The sequence below is a fragment of the Acipenser ruthenus genome, chromosome 2, assembly GCF_902713425.1.
Source record: "Acipenser ruthenus chromosome 2, fAciRut3.2 maternal haplotype, whole genome shotgun sequence".
NCBI lineage: Eukaryota > Metazoa > Chordata > Actinopteri > Acipenseriformes > Acipenseridae > Acipenser > Acipenser ruthenus.
The window spans coordinates 89,215,104-89,231,887 of NC_081190.1; the positions used below are offsets into that span (position 1 = coordinate 89,215,104).

At 42.5% G+C, this 16,784-nt stretch overlaps 1 protein-coding gene across 1 annotated transcript; it reads right to left on the bottom strand.

Annotated features, from left to right (window-relative positions):
- Positions 1-5,616: 5,616 nt before the first annotated feature.
- LOC117409101 (5-hydroxytryptamine receptor 3A-like) lies at positions 5,617-16,124 on the bottom strand. Its single transcript, XM_034014745.3, has 10 exons — positions 15,871-16,124; positions 15,261-15,330; positions 14,997-15,166; positions 14,762-14,806; positions 12,984-13,093; positions 11,021-11,193; positions 10,477-10,634; positions 10,164-10,374; positions 6,894-7,058; positions 5,617-6,198 (listed from the first exon to the last, which is right to left on the bottom strand). The coding sequence occupies exons 1-10, from the start codon at positions 15,931-15,933 to the stop codon at positions 5,915-5,917; spliced, it is 1,449 nt and encodes a 482-aa protein (XP_033870636.3). The 5' UTR covers positions 15,934-16,124; the 3' UTR covers positions 5,617-5,914.
- Between the last annotated feature and the right edge of the window lie 660 nt (positions 16,125-16,784).

Genomic DNA, 16,784 nt, shown 5'->3' on the forward strand with positions numbered 1-16,784 from the left:
TAGGAGAGACCCAGCCTCCAGATGAGCTGTTGCTAGGAGATGAGCAGGGAGATCAGAACACAGCACAGAAATAAAACAAAGAATCACATGGCTGCACGACACACACAATCAGCTTCTTAACGCACATTTGGGGTCCTGTCCTGTCCTGTTTAATCACTGTTCAATTACACTGTACTCACTTCATCTATCCACCCCAAATGGCTACTCGCTCTTTGACAAGCCACGCCACACTGGCAGAGGTGGGGGCACTGCTGTTATCATTAACTCTGTGCTTGCTGCCACAGCTTTCTCTTTGCCAACCTTTTCTTTATTTGAACAACTCTGCTTTCATTTTCATTCTACTCCTAGGTGATTTCAACATCCATGTCGCCTTGCCATCTTCCCCTCTAGTGACCGACTTTGTCACGCTCCTGGACTGTCTTGGGCTCTCTCAATCTGTCAACGTTCCCACTCGCACCCGTGGACACACCCTGGATCTGCTCATCACCAGGGGTCTTGACATCTCCAATCTCTCCATCTCAGATATCTCTCTCTGACCATTTCTTAAACACTGCCAATATTAATCTTCCCGCACCTTCAGCTACTACTGATACTGTTATTTCTTTCCGTCCCAAGAATCTACTAAATCCTATAATACGCTCGGAATGTGTCTCTTCTTCCCCTCTGTCAGGTACCGTCTACAACACCACCCATACCCAGATCATTGACACAGTTGCTCCACTAATAACCAGAACAGTGAAGAAACATCACAACTACCCATGGTATATCCTCAAACTTCAACTGCTTAAGTCTACTTGCCGCAAGTTTGAGCACAAGTGGAGGTTGTCTGGACTAACGGTTCACAGAGAGATCTGTACCGATCACCTCAGTGGCTACAGTCATGCGCTCGCTGCTGACAGGGTGAAATACTTCTCAAAAATCATATCCATGGGACATGGGAAACCCAATATTCTCTTTAAAACCACTGACCAAATCCTGCATCCAGCCGCTGATAAATCCATCTCCCGTTCATCCTCCTCTCTTACCTGTCATGATTTCTCCTCTTTCTTTCAGAACAAAATTGACACCATTTATTTTTTACTCTCCTGCCACAAACCCAGTATAGTACTCGACCACCTTGACTCCCCTCTGTTTGCCCCTCCTGCTCTCTCCTCCTTCTCTCCTCTCGCCATTACTGATATCTCCAGCATATAGTTGAAATCAACTACTGCCACGTGCCCGTTGGACGCCTGGCCTACAAATCTTGTCCATCTCTGTGCCTCTGATCTTGCTCCTTCCATTATGCAGACTCTCAACCTGTCCCTGGACTCAGGCTTGGTTCCTGCTGCCCTCAAGAATGCACGAGTAATGCCGGTGTTCCCTCTGTCCTTGTCATCCTGGACCTTATAGACTTCTTCTTGACTGCCTTCAGAAGTATGCTGGGATTCCTGGAACCTGTCTCTCCTGGCTCTCCTCTTACCTATCTGGATGCATGCAGTCTGTTTTCTATTATGGAAGCAGTGCTGATGCAAACCCGGTCACTTGAGGTGTCCCTCAAGGGTCTGTTCTTGGGCCTCTTCTCTTGAACATCTACATGCTTTCCTTGGGCCACCTCATCTGCCAACATAGCCTCATGTTTCACTCCTACGCAGATGACACCCAGCTCTACCTAAAACTAGACCCTGGATGTCCCTCTGCTATGGACAGGCTCTCAGATTGCAACCAAGACATCGAGGCTTGGATGTCTGTCAATTTCCTTCAGCTCAACACTACCAAATCTGAACTTCTTCTAGTAGGATTGAAAACTCAACTCGAAAACCCCCACTGTACGAAGCCTTGGTGTACTTCTGGATAGTAACCTCTCCTTTGATTGACCAAATCTCCTCTGTAGGCAAATCCTTCTTCAACCACCTCCAAAACATCTCAAAGTTCCGTCCCTACCTTTCCCTCTCGGATGCAGAGATACTCTGTCATACATTCATCTCCTCTCAACTCGACTACTGCAACTCTCTCTATGGTGGTCTTCCATCACGTGCCATAAACCGATTGCAGATGGTTCAAAATGCCACTGCTAGGATCCTTACCAGATGTAAAAAACATGATCACATTACCCCTTGTCTTGCCCAGCTGCACTGGCTACATGTAAAGTTCAGGATTACTTTCAAAATTCTCCTGCTTGCCTACAAGACCCTTCATCACAGGTCCAGAGTATCTCTCCAACCTGCTGACCCACTATGTCCCTACACGCAAGCTGAGGTCCTCTGTCCTTTGTTATACCCAAGCAAAAGTGCACCACACTCGGAGAGCGCTCTTTTAGCTCTATGGCCCCGACTCTGTTGAACTCTCTCCCAGCTTTAGTGCGTGCAGCTCCCACAGTCGCTCACTTCAAATCAACTCTCAAGACCCACTTATTCTCTCTTGCTTTCAAAGCTGTTTAGGCCTGATATCTATTATTAGCTGTTGTCTAAATTGCTATTTCAGGTTTTTTACTCCATCTTATTCGTATGATTCTGTATGACACACCCATCCACAATGTTTAGAATTCACATTCTAGCCTTGTATTTAATGCATTATGCCTGTACTTAATGTATTTGCATTGTTTTTACTGTTTGTATTTAATGTACTATGCCCTGTATTTCACTGTATTTAATGTATTATGCATTGTTCCTCACTATCTTGTAAAGCGCTTTGTGATGGTGGTCCACAATGAAAGGCGCTATATAAAATAAATATGGATTGATTGATTGATATTACTGTGGTCAGTGCATTGCAGTCATGGGCAGATTTTCTTATGATCTTATTCCACAGGGTTTTGCACCACAGTTATGAACGTGTTTTCTTTTAAGTTCTTTATCGGAGTTTCGCATATTTTATATATTTATTGTTTCGCTGTGTGAGTAGCTATGCTGAAACAGGCTTGCAGAAGCTAATTTGCATTTGAAAATTCAAATGTGTCTGAAACACGTCAGTCCTGTACAAATAAAGAAACAGTAAGCTCTCTAACTGCCTCATACTTTGCTATCAGCCTCATTAGATCCCACTGTCACACTGTTACACCCTCCACTGTGGAATTAATTGCTTCTAGAAGAGGAGTTGCAGCAGTATCACTCAATCTGTGGTGTGCAGGGTGTATCCAGTTACTCTAAGACGTGTCATCTTGTGCAACTCGGGTTGCTCAGACTGTGCAAAATGACTTCTGTTAGAATAAGAGAAGGCATGGTGTATTAACTCATTATGAATCACAAAACAAAGATTGTACTCATCAACTCATTAACCATTGTAAGGTTAATGAAGGGTTAAACAGATATTATGAGTCCACTGTGCTCAGCACAGCCACAAGGTGAAAAATGAACTGAGGCCCAGATTTATAAAAGGATTGCGCATGTTTTATGACCGTAAAATGGGCGCTGAGGGTTCTGAACTCTTGGATGGATTTATAAAACACACGTAATGGCATAAACATGCAATTAATACGTGATTTGCGGGGGCAGTGTCTCTGTGCGCTTTAGCCCTTGATGCATATGTAATTCTGTATATGCATATGTAATTCTGAGGAGTTTCTGAACGAAACCGCTAAAATCGGGAGGAGATTTTGCAAATGTCAAAAGGTCTATTAAATATTCCGTCTAATTTATTAAAGCTGCCGGTAATTGTGGGCCTCGTATTTGCTTGATTATTTTAAGAATTCTGAAAAGCAGGCGTTAATTTGCTGCAGTCAGACAGTAGGCTATATAAAAGTCAAGGTGACGTGGGAGTGTTGTCTGCAGCAAGGAGACATCGTTTTCAAGGACAAAGAAACATTTAATAACATTTTGCAAATAACTCATTTTTTAACCCTTCTGATCAAGTCAGTTTGTAAATTGCAGTTTATAATACCGTATTGTTTTGCAAACTCCAATTTTCTATCCATGTTTCATAGCTTACATGACAAAAACAAAAGTCTGCAAATAGAGAATATAGAATCCATGTAACAAAGGCTCTTACAAGCACCTGAAAAGATCTCCCCACAGTGGCAAAGCAAGGTTCTAACGATAGCCTTTACTTCTAGAGTGTAGGCATTATTAAAAGAACGGTGGAGGAGATTAATAAAAGATGGAACGATATTCTGAGGCACATAAAGAAAAAGTCTTATATAATACAATGAGGGCTCATCCGCCACCATTCTTTTATTAATGCCTACAGAATTTATTTTTTGTAATATGACATTCTGGTATTTAACAATACTGGTTCAGGCCGTAAAAGAAAAGGACAGAGGGACAGATGATGCAGTTAGTTTGTAACGAGAGCAAATACAGTTTTACTACCACATAGACCATACAGATATGCTTTAAAATCATATCTGTATCAAGAATCAGAAATACAGACATGCATAAGAAATAGGAGTTGTAACTGCATAAGGATTTAAGAAGATAAGACGTAGTTAAACTGAAGACTGTTCCTATGAAGCTGTATGGAGGATTTTCCATCCGTTTGACTGCGTGTATTTAAGTAAATATAACGTATTGTTTCTGAAGTTTGAAACCTCTATATGCCTGGAATTATATGAAATAAGAAGTTGACCTAATATCTGAAGCACAGTAACTGGATGATGCGTCGTAATGTATAAGCAACCTACTACAAACTCTGAAGTGGTACATTTGTTTATTAAGAAGCCACCACACATTACATATTTTATTCATTTGTCCTGGTGATGTACTTCCTGTACCAAAATCTCCAATTCCATATTGGAAAATTTCAGTTTTCGCTTCCGAGCATCCTCATCACCATGGCTAGTACCAGGCTGAGGTCTTTGTGTGCCATTCATTTTCTTTTGGTATGTGTAGCCTACACACGCAGGTTTGACCCAAACCCGCAATTTATTGTGAGAGGTGTGTAATTCTCCACCGCTAATTGCGGTGAGGGGTATTTAAATTGGTTGATTGCGGAATCGCCTGTTTTACCTAATTAGTCTTATGAAATAGGTCGTTATTTTGACGATGAGTGCGGCCGTACTGAACACGCACATTACGTGACTTTTTGCGGTCGTTTTTTTTCCCTTAAATTTGGGCCTGAGTGTGGTGTGGCAATTTGACTGGCCTTGGTTGAAACACTGCTTACAGAAGGAGAAACTAAGGTAGCAAAAACAAGGCTTAGCTTCACACACATGTTTAGGCAAGATATACAAGACAGACATTTGAGAGTGCATTTGAGAAGCATTCAAGATCCTCAATGAACACACACCAGCGCTGTGTCGATGCTCTCCCAGAGATTAGGTAAATAATTCCTGCTTCATTTCTGCTAATAACCAGTGGTCTCATTATTGTGGCTGATGATAATGATTAAGATGTAAAAGTGTGAGTTTTGATTATTGGAATCAATAAAGGAAACTTGTTAAATTCTGCTTAAATCTTTGTTGCGTGCGCTCCTTCACACAGGAACACATACATAATTTAGTTTCCTTACACCTTTGAAAAATATTGCTGATTTTTTAAACTATATTATATGTAAAATCTAATGACATCACGGTGGTTCAATCCAGTTTACACAAAGGCGTACTGCTGTATTAACTGAATAACAAGTGGATTAACAAATACAATAACGGCACACCAATTATTAAAACTCCACGATTATTCAATGCATCTCAGGGTAGATAGGACGTTATTGATCTGTATAAGTTTATTCAGACAGAGAGAAGAGGAGGGAGGCATGCTGGGATTATGTCTTTTCTTTTTTTCTGTTTATAACTTATCTTTTTTAAGCAAACAAATAGTAAACATTTTGACCCTAAACAAGTCACTGGGGGGTGTTTCCAAAAAGTTAGAGTTTTGCTGCATTGTCCCCCTATTCCAGTTTTCCAGGGCAGACTAGAAAGTCCCCCTCTGCCCTGTCCTTTCCCTGCCTGCCCTGTCCTGCCCTGCTCTCTCCTGCCCTGGCTGTCTCTGTCTCTAGCCAGAGGTCACAGCCTCATATTCCAGAGCATGCAGAACAGCACTGTGCCCAGCAGCAGGGTGAGGCAGTGCAAGAAGAGATACAGGAGGTCCAGCAGCGTCACCAGCTCCCTGCGCACACACTGAGACTCCCGCTCCTGCCGCAGAGAGTGCAGCCATCTCCTCATCCTTTCCACCTCCCGCTTCATCTCTCCCAGGGCTCTGAGCTCCTCTCCTCCCTTCTCCCTCCAGGCAGCACTCTCCGCTTCACTCCCATCCAGGCTGTTTGCCACAGTGCCCTCCTCTGGCAGATCTGGGAACACACAAGAGGAAACAGTGACTGTACAGGAAAAAATAGAGAGAACCTCCTCTCAGATTGTGCCTCACTTTTCTCCTGATAAATAAACAGAAAAAAAAAATCTGATATAACCAGTAAGAAATAGCAAGAAACAAGTTTTTATTAACATGAATTAACCACAATAATCTTGTAAAAGACAGTAGTTTGTGGTTGGTTGCAGTTGCACCTGAGTAGAGTAATTGCTGACAATTATAATTAGTAAGATAACAGAAACAAACTATAGTTGAGCCTGAGCCTACTAGGTATAAATACACGGCACAGAGACATACACAGACATAGAGACATACAGAGACATAGAGACATACACAGACAGACGCTCCCAATACCTCCACATCATTGGGACCATCAGTGTAGCATCTGAGGGCTTTCTCCAGGGTTGAGGTAATCTGATCAATTGCCTATCTCTGTTAACACTAGTGGCATGTATTGCATCTAAATAATAACATTTAATGTAGAATGTAACGTTTGGTATTGGGAACATGGTCGGGTCCCATCCTTATAGTGTAACAAAGTAGATAATTCCACGTTTCCCTTCATTTTTAAACCTTACATATGTGTGTGTGTGTATGGATGGATGGATGGACATGCAGATCTCATCCCTGACCTCTTCAACCCCACAATCCCACCAAGGAGTGAGAGAAAACACTTGCCTTTGTTTCTGGTCTCATCTCTCTCGATTCTCCCCAGAACCTTTGACAGGAAGGGGAAGAGATATTTCCTCGCCCACTCACTCCTCCCATTGGACAGCTGGAACATCATCACTGTTTCCATGACACTACAGAGGAGCAGCCCCAGTGAGCCAATCAGGTACACCTCTGAGGGGAAAGAGGTGCTGCTTAATACAGTTCAACAACAAATACAAAATACATCAATCCCTCCAGTGCAAGAACTTCTTGATTCATGAGTGGCTTAAAGACCAGACATAGAACTGAAGATTCATGCATGTAGTATCAAATATTGTAGTGTTATCGAACTGAGACAAACTAAGAGCACATTGTAATAATCAGATGTATTTATTTAACCAGGATAGAACTCTTGAGACACACATTTCATTTACAAAGGGGTCCTGGCAGGAGAAGGCAGCACAAGATAACGTTATAAAATCAATGACAAAAAGAGACAAATCATTGAAACAGGACAAAAAAAAATCATTAAAACAGTAATATAAAATAGAAGGATAAACAATAGAACAATTCCAATTTACAAGATCCTGGTTATAGAATTTACAGGATTTGCAACTCTGGTCAGATTTAAAATAAATATTTATGAGTGATTTTAAAAGAGGCTGTTTTTACGTTTGAAGGCAATGAGTTCCAAAGATATACAAAGGCATGTTTTAAAAGCAGGCACTTCATTTGATCTTAATGCATAGGCAGAGTTACATGTCTACAGAGATGTAAGGTAACTTGGAGCATTTCCAGTGTACACAAAAAAATGAAACAGGGTTGCAGTGTGTTGTGTAAAGGACAAATGTCACTGCATTGTCAGTGGGAATTCGGGAAACTGCTTGTACTAGTGAGAGAGATAGGGAGGGTTATAAGAATGGGTTCAAGGGGCTGGGAGCGTCTGGGAAGGACACAATGGTATAAAACTGTATATAAAATATGAAAGAAATGTAAAAGTAATATGCATTTACAGACGTGCTCAAATTTGTTGGTACCCCTCCACAAAAACGAAGAATGCACAATTTTCTCTGAAATAACTTGAAACTGACAAAAGTAATTGGCATCCACCATTGTTTATTCCATATTTAATAGAAATCAGACTTTGCTTTTGATTTTTTATTCAACATAATATTGTAAATAAGAAAACAAATGAAAATGGCATGGACAAAAATGATGGGACCGCTAACCTAATATTTTGTTGCACAACCTTTAGAGGCGATCACTGCAATCAAACGTTTTCTGTAGCTCTCAATGAGACTTCTGCACCTGTTAACAGGTAGTTTGGCCCACTCTTCCTGAGCAAACTGCTCCAGCTATCTCAGGTTTGATGGGTGCCTTCTCAAGACTGCAAGTTTCAGCTCTTTCCATAGATGTTCGATAGGATTCAGATCAGGACTCATAGAAGGCCACTTCAGAATAGTCCAATGTTTTGTTCTTATCCATTCTTGGGTGCTTTTAGCTGTGTGTTTTGGGTCATTATCCTGTTGGAGGACCCATGACCTGCGACTGAGACAGAGCTTTCTGACACTGGGCAGTACGTTTCGCTCCAGAATGCCTTGATAGTCTTGAGATTTCATTGTGCCCTGCACAGATTCAAGGCACCCTGTGCCAGGCGCAGCAAAGCAGTCCCAAAACATAACTGAGCCTCCTCCATGTTTCACTGTAGGTATGGTGTTCTTTTCTTTGAAAGCTTCATTTTTTCATCTGTGAACATAGAGCTGATGTGACTTGCCAAAAAGCTCCAGTTTTGACTCATCTGTCCAAAGGACATTCTCCCAGAAGGATTGTGGCTTGTCAATATGCATTTTAGCAAATTCTAGTCTGGCTTTTTTATGTTTTTCTTTCAAAAGTGGAGTCCTCCTGGGTCTTCTTCCATGGAGCCCACTTTCGCTCAAAAAGCGACGGATGGTGCAATCAGAAACTGACGTACCTTCACCTTGGAGTTCAGCTTGTATCTCTTTGGCAGTTATCCTTGGTTCTTTTTCTACCATTTGCACTATCCTTCTGTTCAATCTGGGGTCGATTTTCCTCTTGCGGCCGCGCCCAGGGAGGTTGGCTACAGTTCCATGGTCCTTAAACTTCTTAATAATATTTGCAACTGTTGTCACAGGAACATCAAGCTGCTTGGAGATGGTCTTGTAGCCTTTACCTTTACCATGCTTGTCTATTATTTTCTTTCTGATCTCCTCAGTCAACTCTCTCCTTTGCTTTCTCTGGTCCATGTTCAGTGTGGTGCACACAATGATACCAAACAGCACAGTGACTACTTTTCTCTTTAAATAGGCTGAATGACTGATTACAAGATTGGAGACATGTGTGATAGTAATTAAAGAAACTAATTAGTTTGAAATATCACTATAATCCAATTATTTATTATCTTTTCTAAGGGGTACCAACAAATGTGTCCAGGCCATTTTAGAATATATTTGTAGAATAAGCAATAATTCATCTCTTTTCACAGCTTCTTTGCTTTATTCTATGACATACCAAAGGCATGCAAGTATACATGATAAAATAGCTTTTAATTTCATCACTTTACAGGAGGAATGAAGCATTATTTCAATGAGCTGTAAGGGTACCAACAAATTCGAGCACGTCTGTATGAATTATCGGGTTGTCAGGTGCTGTTGTCAAATTATTTTCTAACAAAGCAATGCAACCAACCATACAGGAACCTCTCCATGCTGTGCTCTGTTCCCCTGAAATTCTCACATAACAATACCAAAATAAATCAAACTCCCAGGTGAGACATAATTTGTGCGATGCGAAAAACTGGAGGGTGCGTAGATGATGATACGCAAAGGAAAAGTGTCTATTACAGAGTCAGCCTGTGACAGAGTCAGTCTGTGACAGAGTCAGTCTATGACAGAGTCTGTCTGTGGCAGTCAGTTGTGACATGGTCAGTCTATAACAGAGTCAGTCTATGACAGAGTCAGTCTATGACAGAGTCAGTCTGCGACAGGGTCAGTCTGTGACAGAGTCAGTCTATGATACAGTCAGTCTGTGACAGAGTCAGTCTGTGACAGAGTCAGTCTATGATACAGTCAGTCTGTGACAGAGTCAGTCTGTGACAGAGTCAGTCTATGACAGAGGCAGTCTGTGACAGAGTCAGTCTGTGAAGCACCATTCAGCCACCAGAGGGTTGTTCAATAATGTTGATATTTAAGTAGAACTGAAAACAACGCAAAACAACAATGTTGAACGAATTATGAATCACCCTGCATATGTGTGAAAAGGCTAAGCTCATCTTCTCACCAATGAGAGGCAGAGAGCCCCTGAAGGGGGGGAACAGGCTGAACACCATGAGGATGAAGATGAAGTAGCCGGTGAAGGTGGTGGACTTGTAGCTGAGCCGCTGCTTGTAGTAGGGAGGGATGAGGTAGCCCAGGACATCCAGCAGCAAGAGCAGAGCGCTGGGCAAGATCAGGTTTACCATGTAGAAGAGAGGCCGTCTCCTCACTGTAACCTGGTACAAACAACACAGAGAGACTAAGGACAGGAGCTGTGCACTGGACAATGCAGAGGGACAGGAACAGTGTGCTGGGCAAGTCCGAAACTAGACACTAACCTGCACCCTAACTGCAGAGCTGTGGTGGTTGTAGAGAGGCTGCTGAGAGTCAGCCACACTGATGGAGAGTAGCTCCCACTCCCCCTTCAAGGCAGAGAAGTCCCAGTTCCTCCAGAACTCTTCAAACTGGTCAGTCAGCCTCACCTTGACATCACGCTCTGTAGGGAACAGACACACAGACACACAAGCACACACAGACACAGACACAGATACAGACACAGAGACACACAGACACATACAGATACAGATACAGATACAGACACAGACACACACAGAGACAAACAGACATAGACACACAGACATAGACACACAGACAGACATGAATCTGTGAGGGGGGCAACACTACTTACAGCACATGCTGTCTGACACAAAGGAACTAATTAATGGGGTTACCTTTAAACATTTTTCTTTCTACTTAGATAATTTACTATTTTATTAATTAAAACAGTCCCATAAAGGATTCACTGCCAGGGTTTGTTTCTAAAATGTAAATAATTTGAACACAAATACATTTTAAGCAGGTTCAGGTGAATCCCTAACTCACTGGTGTGTGCTGCGAGGGTTCCGAAGGTGAGGTTGCAGGTCTGTGTGTCCAGAGGGAAGTGGAACAGGTCTAGAGGACAGCTGGAGGTGAGCTGCATGGGCCTGCGGTACTCCACCATCCCACAGTGAGACACGTAGACCACACGGACACTGGGGGCGTTATCCTCCGCGACCCTGCGGAGCACATCACAGCATCAACACAACAACAACACAGCAACAACACAGTGACAGCACAGCAACGACACAGCAATGACACAGCAACAACACAGTGACAACACAGCAACAACACAGTGACAACACAGTGACAACACAGCAACAACACAGTGACAACACAGCAACGACACAGTGACAACACAGCAACGACACAGTGACAACACAGTGACAACACAGTGACAGCACAGCAACGACACAGTGACAACACAGTGACAGCACAGCAACGACACAGTGACAACACAGTGACAGCACAGCAACAACACAGTAACGACACAGCAACGACACAGTGACAGCACAGCAACGACACAGTGACAACACAGTGACAGCACAGCAACAACACAGCAATGACACAGCAACGACACAGTGACAGCACAGCAACAACACAGTAACGACACAGCAATGACACAGCAACAACACAGTGACAACACAGCAACGACACAGTGGCAACACAGCAACGACACAGTGACAACACAGCAATGACACAGCAACGACACAGCAATGACACAGCGACAACACAGCAATGACACAGCGACAACACAGTGACAGCACAGCAACGACACAGTGACAACACAGTGACAGCACAGCAACAACACAGTAACGACACAGCAACGACACAGTGACAGCACAGCAACGACACAGTGACAACACAGTGACAGCACAGCAACAACACAGTAATGACACAGCAACGACACAGTGACAGCACAGCAACGACACAGTGACAACACAGTGACAGCACAGCAACAACACAGCAATGACACAGCAACGACACAGTGACAGCACAGCAACAACACAGTAACGACACAGCAATGACACAGCAACAACACAGTGACAACACAGCAACGACACAGTGGCAACACAGCAACGACACAGTGACAACACAGCAATGACACAGCAACGACACAGCAGTGACACAGCGACAACACAGTGACAGCACAGCAACGACACAGTGACAGCACAGCAATGACACAGCAACGACACAGTGACAGCACAGCAACGACACAGTAACAACACAGTGACAACACAGCAACGACACAGTGACAACACAGCAACGACACAGTGACAGCACAGCAACGACACAGTAACAACACAGTGACAACACAGCAACAACACAGCGACAACACAACGACAACACAGTGAGGACACAGCAATGACACAGTGACAACACAGCAATGACACAGCAATGACACAGCGACAACACAGTGACAGCACAGCAACGACACAGTAACAACACAGTGACAGCACAGCAACAACACAGTAACGACACAGCAACGACACAGTGACAGCACAGCAAAGACACAGCGACAACACAGCAATGACACAGTGACAACACAGCAACAACACAGTGACAACACAGCAAAGACACAGCGACAACACAGCAATGACACAGTGACAACACAGCAACAACACAACGACAACACAGTAACGACACAGCGACAACACAGCAACAACACAGCAACGATACAGCAAAAACACAGTGATAGCACAACAATAACACAGCAACAACACAGCAACGACACAGCGACAACACAGCAACGACAACAGCGCAGTCAGGCACTGCCATGTAAGTGCGGTGAATAGCTAACTAAGGGGTATCCTGGAAACCAATCAGAGAGCTGTACCTGGCTGTATTCTCCAGTAATAAATAATATAACCTCAATGAAGGAATTGGGGAACAACACCTAGGAGAATAATGATTATATAGTGTGCAGTTCATGCAACACAGACCGGTGTGACGGCAGTAGACTACCTACGTCTCATAAACGGTGATGTCCGGTATCCAGAGCTCCTCCAGAGGCAGGGACAGCCTCTTCACCCCCTGGTAGTGATCTGGGTCCCAGCGCAGGTACTCGTCCTGCCAGCGCTGCACACAGAGGGGCGCAGCATGGAAATTAAATATATCAATAATTATATATGAAATTGGAATGTCATTTATTTCAAAATATGCACTCAAATACATGGCAATATGTATATACAGTGCCTTGCAAAAGTATTCAGACCCCTGACCAATTCTCTCATATTACTGAATTACAAATGGTACATTGAAATTTCGTTCTGTTTGATATTTTATTTTAAAACACTGAAACTCAAAATCAATTATGTAAGGTGACATTGGTTTTATGTTGGGAAATATTTTTAAGAAAAATGTGTGGGGGTTGAATACTTATGCAAGCAAGATATTTCAGTTTTTTATTTTTCTTAAAAATATTTCCCAACATAAAACCAATGTCACCTTACAATAATTGATTTTGAGTTTCACTGTTTTAAAATAAAATATCAAACAGAACGAAATTTCAATGTACCATTTGTAATTCAGTAATATGAGAGAATTGGTCAGGGGTCTGAATACTGTATATATATATATAATGTTTCAATGATATTACAATATATTTGAAATAGCAAATTATTGGCATTTTAATATATAATCATATTGACAAAATGTATTTTGAAAAATATAAACATATAACGGAAATACATATGTCAGTATAATATAGTACAATTGTACATACAATATACACGGTATATTTCTATATATTCCTAAAAATATTAATTCTACAATATAAATACATACATATATTTTTAAATTTTCGTCTTTTTAAAATGATCTATACAAATGTATTTGAAATACTTTTTGTATGAAAGGCGCTATTTAAAAAAAATAGATTTAGTTTGATTTGATATAATTTCTGCAGCCTCCCTTCAAACCGTTGTGAGCCAAACCACCCCCCACCCCCCCACTCATATATGACAGCCCCTGAGTTACGAGGTTGAGTTGAACAGAACTCGTTCAGCTGAGAACCAAAAAAAAAAGTTAAGGGAAGACAAGATTGAAGTTTTTAGAATTCCAAAAAGAGTAAACAAATGCCTTGTTCCCACTGCCTTTCCGCAGGTATAGCTGAGCTAGCCGGTCTGGGCGAGGTGTAGCTGGAGGGTGTTTCCACTACAGCTCCACCTCAGACAGTACAGTTTCATATCTCATACCCAAAGGGGCCAAACTGTGCTGTGCGGAAGTACATCACCAAAAGACGTGTGCTACAGAGACAAACTGTTTTGAACAATGGCGACTGTGTAAGTGAAAGCTGTGTTCAAAACAAACCTGGGAAAATGGTTTCTTTATAGGACGCAAAAGAAATGACAGCTCTCCTCAACATTTGGGTGGAAAATCAAATTCAAAAGCAGCTGTCAGGCAGTGTTTTAGAGATTTGACAAAATCAAGGAAATTCTGCGGCAGCAGGGGGGTCGATCAGACTGCTCTTCAGTGTTGAGATAAACTTTTAAAAAATTAAAAAATGAACACAAGATTAAAGATAATAACACAGTGAGAGCTTTTACTGCCACACTATGAACTTTACTGATGAAGCACTACTTCCTCGATCAGCTATACCTGAAAAATTACACTGGAACACAGACAGCCATCTTTAACTACACCTCGCCCAGACCGTCCAGCTCAGCTATACCTGGGGAAAGGCAGTGGAAATGAGGCAAATGTTTTCTTCAGTCACTATTTCAAAGTGAGAACACAGGTCCTTACCTGTCTGTAAAGAAGGTACAATATTAACTTCTCATGCTTCTCCTCCTGTGTGACAGAAGCAAACACATGGCTGTAGTATAAAGTGTGCGGTCAGGATTCCTTGCCAATCTTAAGAGTTTCATGAAACAGGCCACATGGATGTACTGTATTAGAACTCTGTCTGTAATTTAAATAACATGAGTTTACATCAGGATATACGGATCAAACAGACACAGGCCTGGCACCAGGTACCCACCACATCCAGCACTGCCTGCACAGAGAAGTCGATGGAGACCACGGTGACCGTCCTCCAGTCTCTGACAGGTCGATACTCGCGGGAGTGTCCGGTCAGGAGAGAGTTCAGCCTCTGAGACAGGGAGAGGGGCCGGAGCTGGGACAGCAGGCGTCCAGGGCTGGCAGACACATCTGAAGGGACAGGGTAACGGCAGTGTCAGAGCAGGGATGGGGACTGGAAAGGTAGGGGTGCTGGTGAGACAGACAGCGACGAAGAAATACTTACATTTGCCGGCCAGCAGTGATAGCAGCAGCAGCAACAGGGCTGAGCTCATTTCTGGCAGGAACCTTCTCATCTAAGCAGGGAACAGACAGAATGTCACAGACAGATACAGTCTAGCATCATTTTCAACCTTCACTTCTGACACGTCAGCCCTGGTGAAGGCTGTAATAAATGGTGCTTTACACTTTCTTACCTCTCATTTGCGTAATAACTGTTTTGCAACTCCCTTTCTTTTGTTGCCTGTAGATCATTTCGTTTTCAACCAGAATCTTAGATTGCCCATTTATTCTGAACAACACTGTAGATTCACTTCAGTTAGAGTCCAGTGGTGAGAAAAACAGCTTATACAAGTTTCCCACAGTAAAAGCACAGCAAAGTGTAACGAAGCACAGCAAAAGCATGGTAAAGTATAGTTAAGCATTGTAAAGCACAGAGAGGCATGGTAAAGCATATTAAAAACATGGCAAACCATGATAAATGCATAGTATAACCATGGGAAAAATTATTGTGCAAATTTACCATGGTACATTTTTTATAAGGGAATGTACAATACTTCACAAATAAACACCTCCACCCCTCACTGTGGTAATAAAACATAATATACTTCACATACCGTTACACCATGGGGGTGGGCTGATGACCTTCCCCAAGACGGCAAGTGAATACTGGAGCACATGTACTTCGACTCTCTGCAGTCCCAATATGAAGCGCTGAAAGTTTAGACTGAAGTTCAGCAGTATTTCTCCTGTTGGCACCGGTGTCTCCAACATGAAGTATTCGGAGTGACATGGAATGCAAAGTTTCAGTTTCTCTCATCGTCATCAATTCCTGCTATCTCTGTGACTCCTTATCAATATCCTACTCCTGGCTGTGCATGCTACAGTGTTTAAGTGATCTGACGACCAAGACTGAGGCCCCTCTTTTGAATTCTGGGAAAGCGGTATGCAAAAGAGATGGCTGTGATGGGATGAGATACGAGGCTAAATACTACAATTGTGTTTTATGAAAGGTTATCTGTTTGAATATTGAAATGAGGCTGGTGATTGACTGCTCCTCTGTCTCGCTGTATGATTCAGCCTCATTATTGGGGGGACGTTGGATTTTTGTATTTCTGTGGACTGGGAGATGTCTGGCAGTGATTCTGACCCTGGCGCTCGACTGAATGCACTGGGCAGGTAAGGAGAAGGAAGAGGGGGAGGGAGATGCCCTGCTCCAGTAATTCACAGAGACTGGTTTGGTTAAGGAGGGGTGCAAGTAGGAAATAGATTTGTTAGACTGACAGCTGTATGTGAGCAGTCTTGTCAAGCATTATAAGAAAGTTCCTCAGTTTTCAGGCTGGGAAGGGTCTGAACCTCATGATGTCCTAATCAAAGGATGTGGTTTTAACTCTACATCACCTGGGGCTATTCTATTGGGATGTATTGATGATCTAAAATGCCAAAATCCTTACTCTTAAATATGATGTGTTTAATACTCTTAAATATTATTAAGTCCCTTAATCTTCACAACACAATGGGAGCTCACAAC